General features: G+C 39.3%; 1 protein-coding gene across 2 annotated transcripts in view; it reads left to right on the top strand.

The window, feature by feature from the left end:
- Positions 1-19,594, top strand: part of nup50 (nucleoporin 50) — a 79,120-nt gene that overhangs the window by 27,451 nt on the left and 32,075 nt on the right. For both annotated transcript variants that reach the window (XM_078568334.1, XM_078568335.1), the window contains 3 exons: positions 512-595; positions 14,200-14,380; positions 15,890-16,507. In XM_078568334.1, coding sequence (XP_078424460.1) covers positions 512-595; positions 14,200-14,380; positions 15,890-16,507 — 883 coding nt within the window. The remainder of the gene's footprint in view (positions 1-511; positions 596-14,199; positions 14,381-15,889; positions 16,508-19,594) is intronic.

The raw sequence follows: 19,594 nt of genomic DNA, 5'->3' as shown, positions 1-19,594 counted from the left end.
TCACAAATAAATTATAAATATTTGGGGGTTGCTTAATCTGCTTAAAAATTTGTTTCTAGAGAGTTATAAACTGCAATTTTCTAATACTGGCAGACCTCTTCAGTGTGATGCTATTATGTAAAAACTGAAGAACTCTTATAGTATTATGTCATATCCTCCAGCCATCTCAATGAATTATATTTGAAGCACGTTCACTGTTGTGTAGAAATGCACCAGCCAAGTAGGATGTAGCAATGTACCACGAATGGTAAGTGACATGAAACCCCAGCTTTGGCATTGTTGTTTGTGGAAGATATGTTGGCAGAAGCACAGAGAATTCCTTATTCTTTGGCCTATGGGGCCTAATGTCCTCCTGAACTATTGGAACTCTCAACCTCCAGATTCCAGGTGAGGATATAGCTGAACCGCACCAATATTTTATTGCATCTTAACGTAATCTTTTACTATGGATAACCGAATGCGAGATTATTTGTTGACATCTTTTTCTGACAGATGTATTTTTGCTCTCTAGGCAGGAACCTTCTCAGTTGCAAGTGAAGACGTATTGAAAAATAGAGCTATCAAAAAAGCAAAACGCAGAAACATCCTCGCTGAGGTAAGTCACATATTTTAATATATTATGTGGAGTTTTTCACTTCCAGACATTTATTTAAAATGTCAATGAAATACTCTAAGCCAGGCTTCCCTGCTCTTGGATTCGGAGAGAAATTGAGCAAATCCCCATCTCCATGGATCAGACAAACTAAAACCAAATTAAAATTCATCTCTAATTGCATCAACATGAGCATTATATTCCCAAATAATAATGTTCTTGTTCTGTGGATAAAATGTAACTACATTGCAGTTCTAGTGATACAGAATAATAAAGCTACAAAAAGAGAAACTTTTATTTCTTTCCAACCCATTCAGGATTTTCTGACCGTACAGAAAATGAATTCATTATCCAAAGTAGTAGTAGGACATTTGGAATGAAATATTAAATGTATCTGTAGCTTCCAAAGGCCAATAAAAATTGGTGTAGTTTCTGGAATAATTGCTTTTAAAAGTTTCAGTACCGTGTTTGTTTTTATCTTCGCCCCACCTTTAAACCTGCATCATTGATGTCTTTATTACCCTGGCAATGAAAGAGTAAGCTGATTTATCCGGCTATATTAAAACTTTTAAGACATGTTACCATCTAGCATTATATAAGTTTGTTCTGTGGAAATGGGGACTTGCTCAATTTTTCTCTGAATCCTGGGGAGAAGGGAAGCCAAGCTGAGAGATTGTTTCAATAACAGCTACTCAAGTTTACTGTTAGATTATTTTTGAGGGCAGTGTATTTCCATTGGATGACTATCTAAAACATGATTTTAGAAAGAGGAGGAACTGTTATATTTGCACTTCAATTTTTACACTTTGAACTATAATTAATGAAGGTTTTAGTTGGTTTAACTTGAGGTTTGCATTTTTGGCACACGATTGTAAATTCTGCCCATCTTAAGGAAATATTTGCTCAATTCAGTTTTCCTGTTCTCTTTATTTTGTTACAGTATATTTGAGCAAACACAATTTGAATCCTTAATTACCTATTCTACCCAGAAGTCTGTCACCCTTGATCCATTGGCTTTATTTAAGTACTGTATTGCTAGAAGTAAGTTAGGAGCTGGAGTGGCTGGCTCAGTGGGGCTTGCTGGCTACAAAAGAACCCAGTCACCGATGCAGGCAAGCAAGCATGTATCAGTGTTGGTCCCCAACCCAGATAAATGGGGAGGGTAAGCGGCAGGATGGGCATACAACTGTAAAACCACCCGTCAAATACAAAAAAATGATAGTTGATATGAAGGTGATCACCAGCATTGTGGTGACCTCATGTAACATGGGAAAAACTAAAAGAAGAACCAACCAATCATTGCTAGAAGTAAGTTAACAAACAGCATATAATTAGTTATGAAGGTCACAGAGGAGCCTAGAAGGATATTCTCGTACTTTTCACAGCTGATTTGCTTTGCAATTCAAGGTATTGCCAAGATAATATGCCCAAGACTGTCTTTGAATTGCCCCGAATCTGCATACCTAACTGACCAAACAACAAGAGAAAATGTGGCGCAGCCACAGACTCCCTTCTGCCTCATCCTGTACATCTGGGCCTTGTTCTGCCAATTGGGAGAAATCTTGGAGCAACCTGCTTTTGTGGATTTCTGCCCGCTTCCCATTTTCATGACCTTTGTCTCCCTTTGCGTTACCCAGCGTTAATTCCATTTAATGTATGACTTCTAAATCAGCAAACATGTTGTATATATGAAAGTTCAGCAATAGGAACATCATCAAATCAAAGTATCGAAGCATCAAATTGCAAGAGAATGGTAGTGTTGGAAGGCCAAAAGTCAATTAATAAAGGGCATTTTAAAATTTTAGCTAAAGGATTATTAAACATTTTTTTATTAAACACTTTATGCAGTAGTTCTTTTATCAGCCACTGGCAGCACAAAGTTAATTTTTCAATGCAGTATGCATTATAACTGTTTTGTTGGTGATTATGCAATAGTTTTTGTTTAAAGCACGTGGACATATCCTCCACGGGGTTTAATGTTTTTATAGGAGTTATTGAACTTTGAAACAAATGTAGTCATTTTTTAACATAAACATGAAATTGTAGTTGCCTCAGGAAAAGTATTAATATCTCACAGCAATGCATGTGCAATTTAATCCATCCTTCATAGCTGTCCTCGGAGGTTTGCACAAGTAGCATCAAAATGTACCATGGCTTGCTGTACAGCTTGGGTTGTTGTATGATATTCATAGGAACTAGTTTCCAATTTGCAGTGAACCTACTTCATGTTCGTACTTTGCCTTAAAAAAAAATAATGATCTTGCATGCTGGGTTGAAGCATGATATTAGTGTTATGATTTGAGCAGTACAGCCTATTCCTTCTGAAAAAAACATTGCATTCTATCTTGGGTAACATTTTTGTCCACCCTGAATCTGTTATGAGGGACAGAATAACTAATTTTTAAAGGTTTTTAAAAAAACTTATGGACATTTATATAGTGGTAGGAAGTTGGAGACCTTTTGTTTAAAAGGTGTTGCATTTAAGTTGATTAAATGATGAAATATGCCCACCTATAACCTTTCAAAAGTATGCAGACTGAGTTATAATGTAATATTTTGATAGAATTGCTGTTGTAAGGAATATCTCTGGCATGTAACAGTCTAACTTTTTGTAGATCACAGATGTAGCAATTTAACCTGGATTATTTTAGATGCCTAGTATTTTTGCAATTTAGTTCTAATTCTTTGCACAACACTTGCTATCACACATTAATTCTGCCTCTGATATGCTGTGGTAACTGCCACTGTCTAATTGTAACTTATTTCTGCAGACTTGATGTTTCTGATTTTCACACGTTAAACTATTTCACTTCACCTAAGGTTTTTTCTGTTTACTTTTGTTGATTCACTTTCCCGCCATTGTATTCCAACTTTTTTTGAATATCCAGCATTTTCCTCATCCGCAAATCCAATTTTGCAGTTTTGGTGATCAATTTTGCTCATAGCTATGCTATTTTGCACGTAGTTATTTGGTTTAGGCTAATGAGGCTTAAATTTCCCATATACTTAGGTTGTACCTCTCTCAAACTGATCTGCTGAAAAATTTGTTTCAGCAAGGCTGTCAGTAGTGTGCTTGTAGCAGTATAATGGCTCACAGTCATCTTCACTTTGATCTCTTGGATCCTTCCGGGTCATAGCTCCATACTTATTGTGTTTTTTTTTAATGTTAATTTGAAATTTTAAAAACACTTCAAAAAATCTCTGCTCCCTCTCAAAAACAGAAACCTGGCATTTTTCCAAGGGGAGTGGGATTCCTTTTAGAAATTCCCTATACTAGTAAGAATGCAGCTGTATCATTCTCAACCTGCTACTGGCTGCTGAACTATTACAGATACACAGGACCCCAATTAGACATGGCCCCAACCCCCTGTTCAGGCACCCCCATGCAATCCAACAAGTTACAGTGATATGTAAATCGCACTGTTTCTGCACATCTTATTTAGTTCTTGCTATGCCAGCATCGCTCAGTGGTAGTACTCCAGATCGTGAGAAACTAAAGACCTAGCCTCAGACTGATGCTTTATTGCACTGAGGTGCTTTCTTTCGATGAGACATTAAAGTGAGGCCTATCAGCCCTGCCAGGTGGACATAAAACACGCCCTTATGATATTCGCAGATCAACAGAGGAATTCAAGTGGTGCCCTAGCAACCATTTACATGGCAACATAAATATATTTGGTCATTTATCTCTCTGCTCTTTGTGGGACCTTGCTGTATATTGCTGAAAAAAATACCTTTTGCCAAAGCTTTTCATCTTGCATTCATCAGGATATTCACAAGAGTACCAATGTCAGGGGAAGCAACAACTTTATACTATATGAGAAGAGAATGCTGATTAGTTGGCAACTGGGCTCTGATTGATAGAGGCATTGAATACACCAGTTAATGATGATAGTTAACTGCCAAGAATTGTTTGAAATTTAAACCAGACAGCTTGACTCTGGTCAAGGCATTGCCCTGAGGAATAAATCACCGAATGGCTATCGGTTATTTTGTTTAGCTGAAACAGGAAAGGACAGGGTCCTGTGTATTAATATATGTAGCTTCCAGTACACCCAAATGTGCCACACTGCGATCCCAACTTACTATCTTAAATTGGTTGTCAGCATAATTTTTAGCACATTGAGGATTATTTAGCAAATGTTGTCCAGTCGCAGAATCACATCTAACGTTGGACACTGTTATGAGTTTTGCAAGCACAGGCTGGTTGAGTATGGTCTGTGCAAGAATAAAAGAAAACTTAAGCACACAATATTAATTACACAATTAAGGTTAGTTTTGCAAAACATTCCCCAAAACTCTACTTGGTCAAACCCAGAAGTAAACACCTTCCAGGCAACGCCTTTATAGATGTCTACTATGAAATCCAGTAATATTACACAAGACAAATTGCTGTACCACATGACTTTTATCCTTTTCCACTCTGTGATAGAATTCACTTCAGAATAAAACTGCTTGCTACAGCCCAAGACCTTTCTGGCTTGACTGTATAGGTGATTCAAACTGCATCCTCTCCCTGCCCAGAGTTTTAGCTATAAGCTCATACAGCTTTAGCTATCTCCATAGCTCCAGCTCAACAGCAACTTTAAAAGTTTTTTTCCTCTTTCATCTCATTTCCATTGTTCTCACACTTTGAATCTCAAACCCTTCAAAATATAAGACCTTTCATGTTTCCATCTTGTCTATGCTTTTGGGTCAATAAAATATAATATCCCCACTACTGTTTACTTATGGAACTCCTGCAAGATGCAAACATGTTTCTTGTTCCCCTGACTCCCCTTTGATATTAAACCAAACTCTCAACTTATCTAAAAATGCAAATGTTAGATCTAACCTATTTACTTGTACCCCATACTTAACACCTCTACCCTTATCATGCTTCCAACCCCCCAGATAACCTGACTCTTATCAAGCTCTTGCCCAGCTTAATTAAATCTCTCACGCACACACACACAACACACAACCTTCTTTACAGAATAACAGACTATATTCCCCAAAGTATTTTTAAAAATCCATTCTCTCACAATGTACAGCGTGAAATGATCTGATCAGGGTAGCCATTATTCCATAGGATGTCTTTGAGATCCTTATTTCAACATCAAGCTTGCATAATAAACAAATGACTTGGGCCCTAATTATGAGGTTGCTAATAAGGCCAATCTTATAGCAATTGGAACTGTAAGAATCCCAACGCATGTATTGACCAGTGAAGGTAGGCTTGTGGCCGAGAATCCCTGGCAGATTCCTTAACTGGTACACCAAGGAAAGGAATTCATTTGACTGCTCCATTTCAAACATCATTTCATGCTGTATATGCGCAAACTTATGAATGGGCTTAAAGCCATTACTTTTGGCCCTGAGAAGTGCCCCGCCTAACTCAGATTACCCTGGAAGGGCATGTTATCTCAAAAATCTTTGAGCAACAGGTGAAGCTAGCTGTTTCATGCTGCTACTATGCAGTAGTAACCCAAGCGGCATTCGCCATTAACAGGATGCTGCCGTCAAGCCAAAAAGACGTTCTGCCCATATCTCAAATGAGTAATGTGGTATATGAATTTCAGTGCCAGTACGATACTAGGTATGTAGGCCATATGTCCCAAAGACTGGTGGTTCCTAGCAAACAGTGTTTGCAGCGGACAAGGCACAGACCGTACTCAACCAGCCCTTGCTTGCAAAACTCAAAACAGTGTCCAACATCAGATGTAATTCCACAATTGGACAATATTTGCTAAATAATCCTCAAGTGTGCTAAGAATTATGCTGACAACTAATTTAAGATTGTCCGCAGTATGGTGCATTTGCGTGTTCTGGAAGCTACATATGTTAATACACCTGGCCCTGTTCTTTGCAGACAGAATATGTACACACATTGCACCTGTTTCAGCTAAACAAAATAAGTGGTGACCATTCACTGGCTCGTTCTCAGGGCAATGCCTTGACCAATCAATCAAGCTGCCTGGTTTAAAGTTCAAACAATGCTTGGTAGTTAACTGTCAGTCACCATTGACTGGTGCATTCAACTTCTCACCAATCAGTCCACTTACCAACCAATCAGCGCACACATACAGTATAAAGTTGTTGCTTCCCCTGACATTGGTACTCTTGCAATTGTCCTGATGAGTGCAAGATGAAAAGTTTCAGCAATACTCAAGTTCTCTGCTACCAAATGACCTTGCTGTATGTGACTTAATTGTTATGCTTGTCTACATCACACTTCAAAAATGGGTCATTAGCTGTAAAGTACTTTTGGATGTCCTGAGGTTGTGAAAGGTGTTACATAAATACAAGCTTTTTCCTTTGTGTGTTGATGGCACAGTTTTTCAGTGAGGTAACTGGAAATGGGAGTACAGCTTCTAGGAAATGTAAACAGCAAGTCTAGTGCCACAACATAAGAGAATATTGCATGTACTCAATTTGTGAATCAGAAAGTAAAAGATTTACTATTTAGCAGGTTCATGTATGCCCATCACAGTCTTAAATTGGACTTTGATCAATATCTTCCAGACTGGTATCATCGATTTGTTAACAGCAGACCCACAATACAACATTGAATGACGTGCAATTTGATTTTTTTTTGAGGCAGCAAAGCACAACCCAAACACAATATTAACACTACTACTTTTGACAAAATTTAGGATAATACAAGTTGCACCATCATGAGATTTGGTGTTGGTGATTGAAAGTGAGCACTACTTTTATGACAATCAACAGCATCTCAAAACAAATCTTCATGTTATGTTCACCATTATCTCAGTATTAGCTGAGTTTTATTTAAGATTATAATACAAATTTAGTAAGGTTGTGCTGAAGTCTATTTTTCGGTACACCATTGTCAAGGTTGCCTGTTTACGGCTGTTCTTAAAACCATATAGCCTCTTCTTCCGAGTAGCAGGCTAACTCTGATAACTAGCAGTTCTACTTTTCTCTAGTTTCACCTCTCGTGGTGAGTCCTAGTTGTTGTTTTCTCTTAACTTTGAATAACCTTGTTAAGGTTATCCCATCTGCCCGGTTAGGTTGGTGTGAAGGGGAAAGCTCCCATGGCACTATTTTGAAGCAGCAGGGGAGTTATACCTAGTGTCCTGGTCAGTATTTATTCCTTAATTAAGACCACAAACTGCTTTAAGCTAAACAGCAATGCAGGTATTCTGTAGTCCAGCTGTCTAAATGGTACAGATGTGTTTGAGGGAATTGGGTACCCTCCAAAAGCTATGGCTACACTTTGCCGCTGATGGAGTATGCTGGAGGGTGTAATTAAAGCCTGGCAAGTTTTACATGGGCAGTTTCAACTGTGTGTCCACAAAGTCATAATTTTAAAAATGACTAGAAGGAACATGCAGATGCAAGAAATTTTTCCCATCTTTAATTGATCATCTGTTGCATTGCCTATGGTGAGTTGAAAGATGCTTCACCACTTTTGTGTCCTTAAGAGCGTAAAGAAGCTGTCAGTGTTATTGCCATCTGCTGCATTGTCTTATGCCATGCCAGTGGTTCAGAGCTGCATGGGTGACTGCTGTCCCACAGTGTTGAAAATACCAAGTACCTGTGATTAGGAACACTGGAAATAAAGCATGATTTACCAAACTTGAAGTGAAAATGATAATTCATTAAATTTTATAGCGACATTAAGAAATGAACAGTTATATAAAAGTATAAGATTTAAAATTTAGTCTTTATTAAACTAATCACAACCAATTAATTTATGCAATGAATATTTATGAATTAATTTTATGTAGCTATACATGTATCTGAAATTGCTCAGAGTCAGGATTACTGGAGTCTTTATGCCATTGTTGCAGTGACTGAATAATTAGAATGCCATTTTTATTAATGTATTATGGGATTTTTACTGGTGCTTTGGAGATTGAGCTTCACAGCTGTATCTGTTATTCTGTGGAACAACAAATGAACAGCCTTTATTATACTTATTAGTTGATCTCCTAAGACACTGCAAACCCTAAGTTGGAGAATATGGCCATTTCTTTACCTGTCTCTGGTCTTTGTGTTGGTGATTCTCTCTGGTTCGCCTACGTCTCTGCCCTCAGCTCTTTGTTTCTGTCTCCTATTTGCTTTTCTTTCATTTTCTCTTGACTGGGAGGTGGCAGATATGTCAGGCTGCATTTGGGGTGGGGATTGTAAAAAAAAAATAGCATTATAATTCCCTTCCTAACCACTTCTTTACTCTTGTCACATCTAATCCTTTTCCTTTGTATTGTCCATTCCCTTTCCCCTCATCCTCTTATTTTTATCATTGCCCTAGTCCTTTCCCTTTTGAAAGACCAACTCATGTATTCCCCCTTGCTCCAATGTCACTTGCATCACCCTTAAATCAATTTCCATTTATACATTGTCTTTATTATAGTTAAATGCTCCAAAGCCCTTTTAAAGGAGCAAAATCAGTCAAAATTTGCCAGTGAACTAAATAAAGATCTGAAGGGCAACTGGTAAAATAGATTTTTGAGGAGGAAATTTCAGGGCTTGCAGCCTAGTTGGCCGAAGACATAACCATTGATGGTGGGACAAAGGAAGTGAGGATTGCACAAGAAGTCAAAAGTTATAGGAGGGTTACACAAATGGGAAGAGTAAAGCCCATGGAGGCAAGTCCATGTCTGTCATGGATGCTATGAACCAAATGGCTTCTTTCTGAGCTATAAATATTTTTGTTTCTAAAATTTGAACACCAAATGAAAAGAGTAAAATTGAGGCTCTTCATGGACAGAGTACATTTTGGCCAACAAGTACAAGGGTGATGGGATTTGCTTCAAGCTCAGATGGTGTTACGATCCTGGACAAGACCTGCAATTTTGTTACGATCCCATCAGGTACCAGTAACTTTTGTAAAGTAGACAAAATTTGAAATGCCAGTTACTTACTAAGAGAAAAAGCCACAAGATTCCACAGTAAACAAACAGAAGAAATTTTACTATACAGGAGACAACAAAGCAAACAGTCAATACTATCTATGTTATACCCTAAAATCCAGAATTAAATTGATAGGAGGTAAACATGAATTAACAGGCAATCTGTGGTTGAACACACCACAAACTGCACATTAAATGGCAGACGCAACCAAGACAGATCCCATGAATTTTCAGCAACCCATCCAGACGTCAGTAATCAGTGAGTCTCAAAAATTATTTAAAACACTGTTTTCCCCATGTGGATTTCAGCTCCTCTCTTTCGAGGATATAGCCCTCGATTTCCCTCAGAACCTGCTCCAACTGAGCCTGGAAGCCTTATTACTATTTCTGCCTACAATGAATTGTCAGGCAACTGGACTCCAGCTCAGATTGCCCCAATGACTACTCACCTCCCAGTTATTCAGTCTCTTCTTCCAAGACTGCATCCTACTGGATTGACCAGGCTGCACCCCAGCACCTGATGACTTCCATGATTTCAGCTATGCAGCTGTACTGAGCAGACTGTACCTCACCATCACCTCTCTGATCATCACCTACTGCTCATCATGGTTTCTCTTCACCTCAATTGCCAGCTTCATGGAGCAGGCAGCTTCATTTCACGAGCAACACTGAGCTATCAACTGCTGCTGGGCTGCTCTGAGCCCCAGTTGCATGGAGCTAACAACAGCACTTCAGCTGCTGCTTCTTCAGCTCCTGACTAACCTTGGCATGTGGGCTAATTAATTTGTGCTAAAACTCCAATCAACTGAGCAGCTTTTGTGCTGCGCACCCCACATAGGCGCACTGCCGATCCATCTCTTTCAGGTTGTAGTTCACGAAGTAGTTTACTATTCACATTAAGCACATGACGCATTGCAGTCAGGGCGCCATCCAGTTGCTTAAGTGGAACCACTTTGTTTTTTGGCTTCTGGACAAACTCCTTAAATTGCTCCATTGGAGCGAGCCAACAAAGGGAATCTGGAAACCGTGCATGTGAGGCCTGTCGCCCTGCTGCGCTTGCATTGGAGCCTCGGGCATGTCAGAAGCTGTAGTCCTCGGCCCGAAAGCACTCAGCGTGAACTCAAGAATACAGATTCCCTCATGATGTGAGCAGCAGAGTTTTGAGTGAGAGATAAAGTTTATGGGAGGCCAGAAGAAGACAGGTTGGCCAGGAAAGCATTGGAAGCAACCGATTTTCAACAGTAGATAGGCTGGGATAAGGGCTGGAGATGGTTGGTATTGCAGAGGTGCTTTTGGAGAAGGTATAGAGTCAGAAGCTAGTTTTTGGGGCCAATGTTGTGAACAGTTTAATTTGGCTTGACACAGTGACCGAGAGAGGGAGTTAAGTTTGTGATGGTGACCAAAGATAATATGTTCTGTCTTCCCAGTATTTAAAATTGGAAGAAATTTTGGCTCACCAGGGATCAGATGTCAGACAAGCAGTATGACAATACAGAGGTAGTGGAGGGGTTGAGAGAGTTGATGGAGAGGTAAACCTGGGTGCCATCCACCTGCATGTGGAATATGCGTTTTCAGATGTTTAAAAATTCATTCATGGGATTTGGGCATCGTTGGCTAGACCAGCATTCGTTGCCCTTGAGAAAGTGGCGGCAAGATGCCTTCTTGAACCGCTGCAGTCCTTGTGTTGTAGGATCACCCACAGTTCTGTTAAGGAGTTTCAGGATTTTGACACATCAGTAGTGAAGGAACGGAGATATAATTCCAAGTCAAGATTGTGTGTGGCTTGGAGGGAACTTGCAGGTGGTGGTATTCCCATGCATCTGCTGCCCTTGACCTAGATGGTAGAGGTTGGGATTCTTGGTGAGTTTCTGCAGATGTCTGAAAGCCTTGCATCCACTGAGTCTACCCACCTCCTATATGTTCTAAGCAATCAGGAGCCATTCCGCCCTCATAGATTTCTCCTTGCCAATTGCTTCATATTTGCAGGTACTTCCAGGTATTATGAAACCACTGAGTCAAATCAAAACATTTTAACAAGATTGAGAAGTTCAGAGTTTGTGGGAAAATGATAGTGGGGGGAAGCTATATAAGATAATGCTCATAATGCTATTTTGTTTCTGCCCTCTCCACCCTCTGACATTTTTAGCCTCTTCAATTTTGTTTGCTAAGTGTGGGAAAACTTTTGTGTCTCATTTTGAAATGAGAAGTGTATCCCTCCACAGCTTAGCAATGCAAATCAGGGTCTGCAGTCATCAATCAAAAGATGCAAAAATTCAAATAATGTGTGAAAGCAAAGAAGCTTGGAAGAAATCTGAAATCCTAAATCTCAATATACCAATTACATAAACAAGCACCAGTATCTTAGTCCTTTTATTGGGCTGCTGCTTCATATTCATACTGAATATTTTTAACTGGCCAGAGCAAAGATCTCAACCTTTGAGCAAACTTCTAGAACAATTCAAAGAAAAAAGTTTAATGCAAAAGCAAAATACTGTGATTGCTGGAAATCTGAAATATAAACAAAAAGTGCTGGAAATGCTCAACAGGGCAGGCAGCATCTGTGGAAAGGAAAACTGAGTTAACGTTTCAGGCTTGCATCAGAGCTGGAAAAGGTTAAAAGATGTAACAGGTTTTGAGCAAGTGCAGAGACTGGGAAAGGGGGAGGGGAGGCAAGAACAAAGGACAGGTCTGTGATAGGTGAAAGATAGGGGAGATTAAATGATAAAAGAGATGATGGTACAAGGCAAAAGGAGATGGTAGCGGAACAAATGAAGAAACAAAGTGGATAGTGGAGGTATTTTGCTCCCCCAATATAGAGGACAACCCATTGTGAACCGTGAATGCATTATATGTAAATTGCCCTTTCACCTGCAGGATCTATTTGAAACCTTGGTGGTGAGAAGGGAGGATGCTAAAAGGCAGTTGTGTTTTCTGCCCCTGTATGGGAAGGGAATGGTGATCGGAATGATTTGAGGAATAGACCAAGGTGTTACAGAGGCAATACTTGCTTTATAATGTTAAAAGGGAAGGGAAAGATATGTTTGGCATCAATCTGGATGTGGTAGACATAGTAAAGGATGATTCATTGAACGTGAAAGCTGGTGTGTTGGAAGGTAAGGGCAAGTGAAGGCCTATCATGATTCTGGGAGTGAAGGGCAAGGGCGAGACCAGAAGTATAGAGAAATAGAGCGGACATGGTCAAAGGTCCTACTCACCAACCACAGTAGAGGGAAAAGAAAGAAGTGCTGTTATTGAAGATGGCATCATCACAACAGATACAGTGGAAACTGAGAAACTCAGTGAATGGAATAGTGTCTGGTAAGTCGGGTGAGAGAAAGTAGAGTCAAGGTAGCTGTGGGAGTCTAGTTTATAGTGGATATTGGTGTCTAGAAATGGAGGCAGAGAAGTCGAGGAAGAGATTTGCTGGAGATAGACTTTGTGAAGGGAAGGGTGAACATTCAACCTTTCCAGTTTGGTGGTGGAGGAGCAGGAAACGGCACTGCTATAGGCATCAATGTACGGGGAAAAAGAGGTAAAGCAGAGGGCCAAAGTTGGACTGGAGCAAAGTTATTTAACAAACCCCTGAAAAAGAAGGCATAGCTAGGAGTCATATGGGTCTCTGTAAAAACACCTTTTATTTGGAGAAAGTAAGTGGAGTCAAAGGAGTTGTTATTCAACCTGAGAGCAGTGTAGTCAGGCGGAGGAGAGTGGCAGTGGATCAAGACTGCTTGGGCTCTGTTCAGGAAGATTATAATCAACACCCATGTTCAGCAATTTTAGTTCATAATTTGCCCTCGTTATTTTCCCTTTGAACGGTGGTGATGATTCTGTGTTCCAGTTTACACCACCTAGACCCATCTTTTACTTCTATTTGTCCCATTGCTATCTCACATTACATACCATCCCTTTTGCCATTTAATCACTCCTGAACTACTGAAATTGGCTAAATTTCCTCAGTATTGATGGTTATCCAGTGCCCCTGAAGCTCAGCCTGTGTAAACCCTGTTTTGGTGCAGTTGCGATGCACCATATGATTGTGTAATCTGTTGAACTTGAGAATATTTCGTAAAGCCACTAGCAGTGGCTTCCTGCTATTTGCCCAGCACGATTCCAACAAATATCTTCAGTTTTGTCATTTAGCTCATGCCTTTTGACCCTCCAACTGACATACTTTGTATTCCTCCACTCCACTAATGGTGGCAGAACCTCAGTCTAAATTATTCTCTCAAATTCTCTCTAAACTATCCTACTTTACCAGTTCCTGTCTCCCGAAAATTTAAACTTTCAGCATGCTTTGGGGTTTTCGCTAACTTTTCTGCCACTTCTTGGCAACTGTTCTTCTACCCATCCCTTGAGATTAAAGCTCTTAATGAAAATTTTGTTGGTTGACAAAGCATCTGTTGTAACTTGTACAGGTGTGTGTCAAAGGTCTTGCTAAAATGTTAAATGTGCAACTTTAGTACCCCTGTCCATTATTACATGAATAAATCTGACTTTTTCATAACTAATTGGCTGCTCACTTCAAAAGCCTAACTATTCAAAAAAAAAGTTGTGCTTGCGTATAACTGGAAAAAAAACAAAAGAAGTTCTGTGGTTCACTATCTTGATATTGACTTTAACACCAGTGGGTGGCTTTTCAATTATTTCTGCACATGAAGCCCAAAACAATGCTGATTTTAATAAAAGTTATTGGTGAATCTTGTTATTTTAAATGGCATGCTAACCCTTTTACTTTTTAAAATGTACCAGTCTGATGGTGGTGGAGTTTTCAAAGGATTCTCTGGTCTGTCTTCATCAACTGGAAATACTGGCTTTGGAGGATTTGGAAACGGTTCTGGTTTCAAACCTTTGCAGGGGTTATCCAATGGAAGCAATTCCTCCTCTTCGACATCTGCGCTTAGTTGTGCTACTGACGTAAATGATACAGTAGGTAAGTAGAGCCAAGTACCAACTGCTGAGTCCATTTTTTAACAAAGATGTATTCTAGATGTACTATTTCTCTCCCCCTTCGCTTATGTAGAGACCTTTGGGCTCTTCACTTAAGATTGGGTAGTGTTGAAAAGTTGAGCAATATATGATGATCAAGTGTTGCATCATTTGTATTTATGAATTTCTATATTTAATTTAAACCAATGCATTTTGAGCAAATTGCTTTCTGACTATAGTTTCCACATGTGGAAACTGGCCATTCAATGCAATCATTCTTTGTCAGCATGTACCCTGCATGTGAGCAAATGGTTCAAATCACATTTAGCTGCCCTGTTCCTATATCCTTTTGAAGACCTTTCCCTTCACCCACTTATCCAATTTAATCATGAATGTTGACATAGTTTCTGCCTTAATTACTAACCCTGAAAATGAATTCTACATCCTTGCAACTGTGTGAAGAAGATTCCCTCTTCTAAATCTTTCACTGTTAAATGTATCTATTCCTCCTCAACCTAGGGCTTTTAATTACTGCTTCCATCTACTCTCATGCTTTCATAATTTTAAACAGTTCCATCAAACCACACAGTAATCTGTGAAAATCACGATTTTTAAGGTTTTTTTCATACTTGTATTTCCTTATACCAGACTGCATCCTAGTGAACCTGTACCCTCTCTATAGTATCTATCCTTCCTGTAGTGTGGAGCCCAATATGGACATCGTCCTCTGAGGTCTTATTCAGATTTTATATAGGCTCATCATTATCTCTTAGATTTTATTTCTATACTGTTGAGGGAAAACCTAGAATTCAATTAGCCTTTTTTTGAAACAGACTTTGCAACCTAAGGTGCTGCTTTTTTAAATGTTATGTGAACTTCCAAGTCCTTCTGCTCTTCCACAGGACTAAGTTACTTTCATTCAGCATATAATTACAGCTATTTATTTTCTACTGAATGCATCACTTCACATATTGACGTTGAATTCAGTCTTTCACTTTTTAGCTATTTGCCCCCAATTTTTATCAATATCTGTCTGTAGTTTTCTTTAGCCTTAAACTCTACTTCCTGCTTTGGTATCACACAAATTTTGACATATTTTAGGCTGGCATCCAAATATATGCAGTGCACCAAAGTGATCTCAACACCAAGTAGAACCCATTTTGGGCTCAACTTCACTCTTTTAAATGATTAAATTATTTGTATGTTGTTGCTTGAGGCATTTATTTGTTCATGTGCATGTTAATGAACAGTTGCTGAAATATTTCACTATTACATGCCATGTGTTTTGAAGAGTGGGGAATCCAAAAGCATTGAATAGATCTGGTATTTGCGAGGAAGTTTCTACTTATTTAGACAAGTAGTGTGTAACCCTATATTTTGCACATAATGGATGTTATGTGCCTTCTATATTTTTTTAAATGGGCTCCTGTTGAAAGAGGAAGTCCTGATCTATGAAGACTGCTGGAAAACTCAGATTGCGAAATAAAACCTATTAAATTGTTCTATTTTATAGGTTCTTTCCTGTCTAATGGTCCTCCATCAAACCCCTTGGCGAAAGGCGAAATAGGTACAAAAGCAAATGGTGTTAATCAAATTAACTCTCGGAATAAAATGGGCTGCACTGAATACAACAAACAACTAGCAGCATTGAATTGTTCGGTCCGAGACTGGATCACCAAGCATGTCAATGAGAATCCACTTTGTGATTTGACCCCAATCTTCAGGGACTACGAGAAGCATTTGACAAGCATTGAGCAGAAATATGGTAGCAGTTCTGACAGTGGTTCAGAGAGTGACACAAGCAGCAAGAGGCCAGAAAAGCAATCTGTTAACACATTTGGTGTTTCCAAAACATCACAGGGGACAACCCCACCATCTTTATTCTCATCTGCCAAAAGCAATGACATTATTCCACTCACTTCAGAAATAAAGCCTGTGACGACAGTGGGAAATAGTGGAAACACCAGCTTCCTCTTTGGGAAAACAGTGGAAAAGCCTCCTTTATCCAGCTTTTCTTTCAACAGTGGTACATCAGGCTCATTATTTGGAAAAGATCTGAACCAAGAAAAGACTGGTGCTCCAACATTTTCCTTCACTGCATCAGAAGAAATAAAAGACAGTGAACATAAAGGTATGGATACTGTATAACCTTTTAAAATAAACCATGTTTATATTTAAATAAATCCAATGGTCCTAAAGCTGAGGTATAATAATACAGTGGAACCCCTGCTATCAGCCATAATGGAGGGGGCTTCCTTCTTTCACTCTCCCTGTCCTTCTATCAGTAAAGGAAAATTATGGACTTGGAGTTTCCAAAAATTTAATCTTGCATATATATTACAGCAATGCACTAAGCATTGGAATAAAAACAGGTATGGTATTTAACTTATCTTTCTCAAATGTCCATGAAGATTGTGCATAGACAGGAGTTTGTTGTTGCTGCTTAAAATGAGTTTAACCCTGACCCAGCTTCATATATGTTTTTGATGGCTGCATTCTGAGCTGCTTGGCAAATGAATTCAAATAGCAGGACACTATCCCATAATCACAATTGTTACAACACAGAAGGAGGCCATTCCGTCCATTGTGTGTGTGTTGACTCTCCGAATGAGCAACTCACCTAGTGCCTCTTCCCTGTATCCCTGCACATTCTTCCTTTTCTGATGTCAATCCAATCCCCTCTTCAATGCCTCGACTGAACCTACCTCCAATACACAGTCAGGCAGTGCATTCCAGATCTTAACCACTCACTGCATGGATAAGTTCCTCCTCGTATCTTTGTTGCTTCTTTTGCCAATTACTTTCTCGATCCTTCCATCAATGGGAACAGTTTTTCGCTACCTATCTGTCCAGACCCTCACGATTTTGAATACCTCTATCAAATCTGCTCTTAATCTTCTCTTTTCCAAGAAAACCAGTCCTAACTTCTCCAATCTAGCTACGTAACTGAAGTTCCTCATCCCTGGTACTATTCTTGTGAATCTTTTCTGTACCCTCTCAAGTATGGCACCCAGAACTAAACCCAGTTGAGGCTGAACCACTTTTATACAAGTTTAGCATAACCGCTTTGCTCATGTACTCTGTACCCTTATAAATAAGCCTAGCATGCTTTATGCTTTATTAACTGTTCTCTCAAGCTGTCCTGCCATCTTCAATGACTTATGTATGTATACACCCAGGTTGCTTTGCTCTTGCACTCCCTCTAGAATTGCGCCCTTTATTTTTTATTTCTGTGTTCTTCCTACCAAAATGAATCACTTCACACTTCTGTGCATTAAACTTTATCTGCACATCAGCCCATTCTACCAACCCACCTATGTACTTTTGAAGTTCTACACTATCCTCCTCACAGTTCACAATGCTTTCAAGTTTCTTATCGTCTATAAGTTTTGAAATTGTGCCCTGTACACCAAGGTCTAGATCATTTACTTATATATATAAAAATCAGGAAAAGCAAGGGTCTTAACACCAGCCCCTGGGGTGTTCCACTACAAATCTTTTTGCAGTCCTAAAGACATCCATTAACCACTGCACTGTTTCCTATCATTCAGCCAATTTCAGATCCATGTTGCCATTGCCCCTTCTATTCCATGAACTGTAACTTTGTTCACAAGTCTGTTGTGCAGCAATTTATTAAACACCGTCTGGAAGTCCACCACAACAATGGCATTAACCTCCTCAACCCTCTCTGTTACCTCTTCAAAAAAACTCAAACAGGTTAGTTAACATGAGTTGCCTGTAACACATTCTTGCTGGCTATCCTTAAATAACCCACATTTGCCCAAGGGACTATTCAATTTGCCCCAAACTATAGTTTCTAAAAGCTTCCCCACCACTGAAATTAAACTGACTGACCTGTAGTTGCTGGGCTCATCTTTACACCATTGTTTAAAAAAGGTTGTAACATTTGCAATTCTCCAATCCTCTGGCTCCACCCCTGAATTGAAGGAAGACTGGAAAATTATGGCCAGTGCCAGTTTCCCTTCTCACTTCCCTCAGTATCCTTGGATGCATCTCATCCAGTCCTGGTCCCTTATCAACTTTTATGTACAGACAGCCTATCCTATCCTTATCAATTTCAAACCCTCCAGTGCCTGAATTACCCCGCTTTTCACCATGACCTGCATAGCAGCATCTTCCTTGCTTAAGACAGAGGCAAAGTATTTAGTTAATACCTCAGCTTTGTCCCCTACCTCCATGCGTACATCCCCTTTATGCTTCCTAATTGGCCCTACTACTACTTTTACCACCCTTTTGTTATTTAAACATCGATAAGAGACTTTTGAATTTCCTATTATATTAGCTGCCAGTCTCTTTCCATGCTCTCTCTTAGCTTCTGTTATTTGCTTTTTCACTCCCCCTCTATATGCAGCCTGGTTCTTGGTTGTATTGTGCACCTGACATCTGTCATAAACACTTTTTTTTCCTTCTTAATCTCTATCTCTTTGTCATCCGGGGAGCTATGGATTTGTTTGCCCTACCTTTCCCCATCATGGGAATATACCTTGACTGTGCCTGACCCATCTGTGTAAAGCAGCCTTTTGCTCAGTTACCATTTTGCCTGCCAACTTTTACTTCCAATTTATCTGGGTTAGATCCTCCTTACCCCATTGAAGTTGGCCCTCCCCCAGTTAATTCTTATTCTGGACTGCTCCTTGTCCCTTTCCATAGCCAGCCTAAACCTTATACAATGATTACTGTCCCCTAAATGTTCTACTTGACACTTGATTCACTTGGCTCACCTCATTCCTATCATCTGAGGGTATAGTGTCAAACAGAGCATCAAGATGTTGGTGGAAAATATGAATACTTGGAGACATTGTGGCAAAAAAAAGCAAGCTTGGGAAGAAAGGGTGACTGGACCTATGGTTACGAAAACCCTTCACCACTAAAATTTTCCTTAGCTCGTTTATGGGTCTGTTGTACACTGATTAATTATCAATTCCATTATCGCTGTATTATGCAACTAACAAAGTAGAATGTGAACCAGATTAGCCATTTTTTTGTCCAACTGTTGCTATGGAAGGCATGTTGGGTTTTCTTCTAAGCTGTTTATAGAGCATTTTTAGTTGCAGCTATTTCTTTGTTAAGACACATTTTTGGTATTGTAGTATCATTTATGTAATTGGTAACCAGTACATGTTTCAAGGTCTGAATTTTGTTTTTGTACCATCTAAAATTGAAGTTTGAATATTAACCCGGCACTAAGTTTTTAACC

Source organism: Cetorhinus maximus, chromosome 22 (genome assembly GCF_964194155.1).
Source record: "Cetorhinus maximus chromosome 22, sCetMax3.hap1.1, whole genome shotgun sequence".
Classification (NCBI taxonomy): domain Eukaryota; kingdom Metazoa; phylum Chordata; class Chondrichthyes; order Lamniformes; family Cetorhinidae; genus Cetorhinus; species Cetorhinus maximus.
Note: the sequence above shows the minus strand (reverse complement) of the source record. Positions and strands in the feature narration are given on the sequence as shown.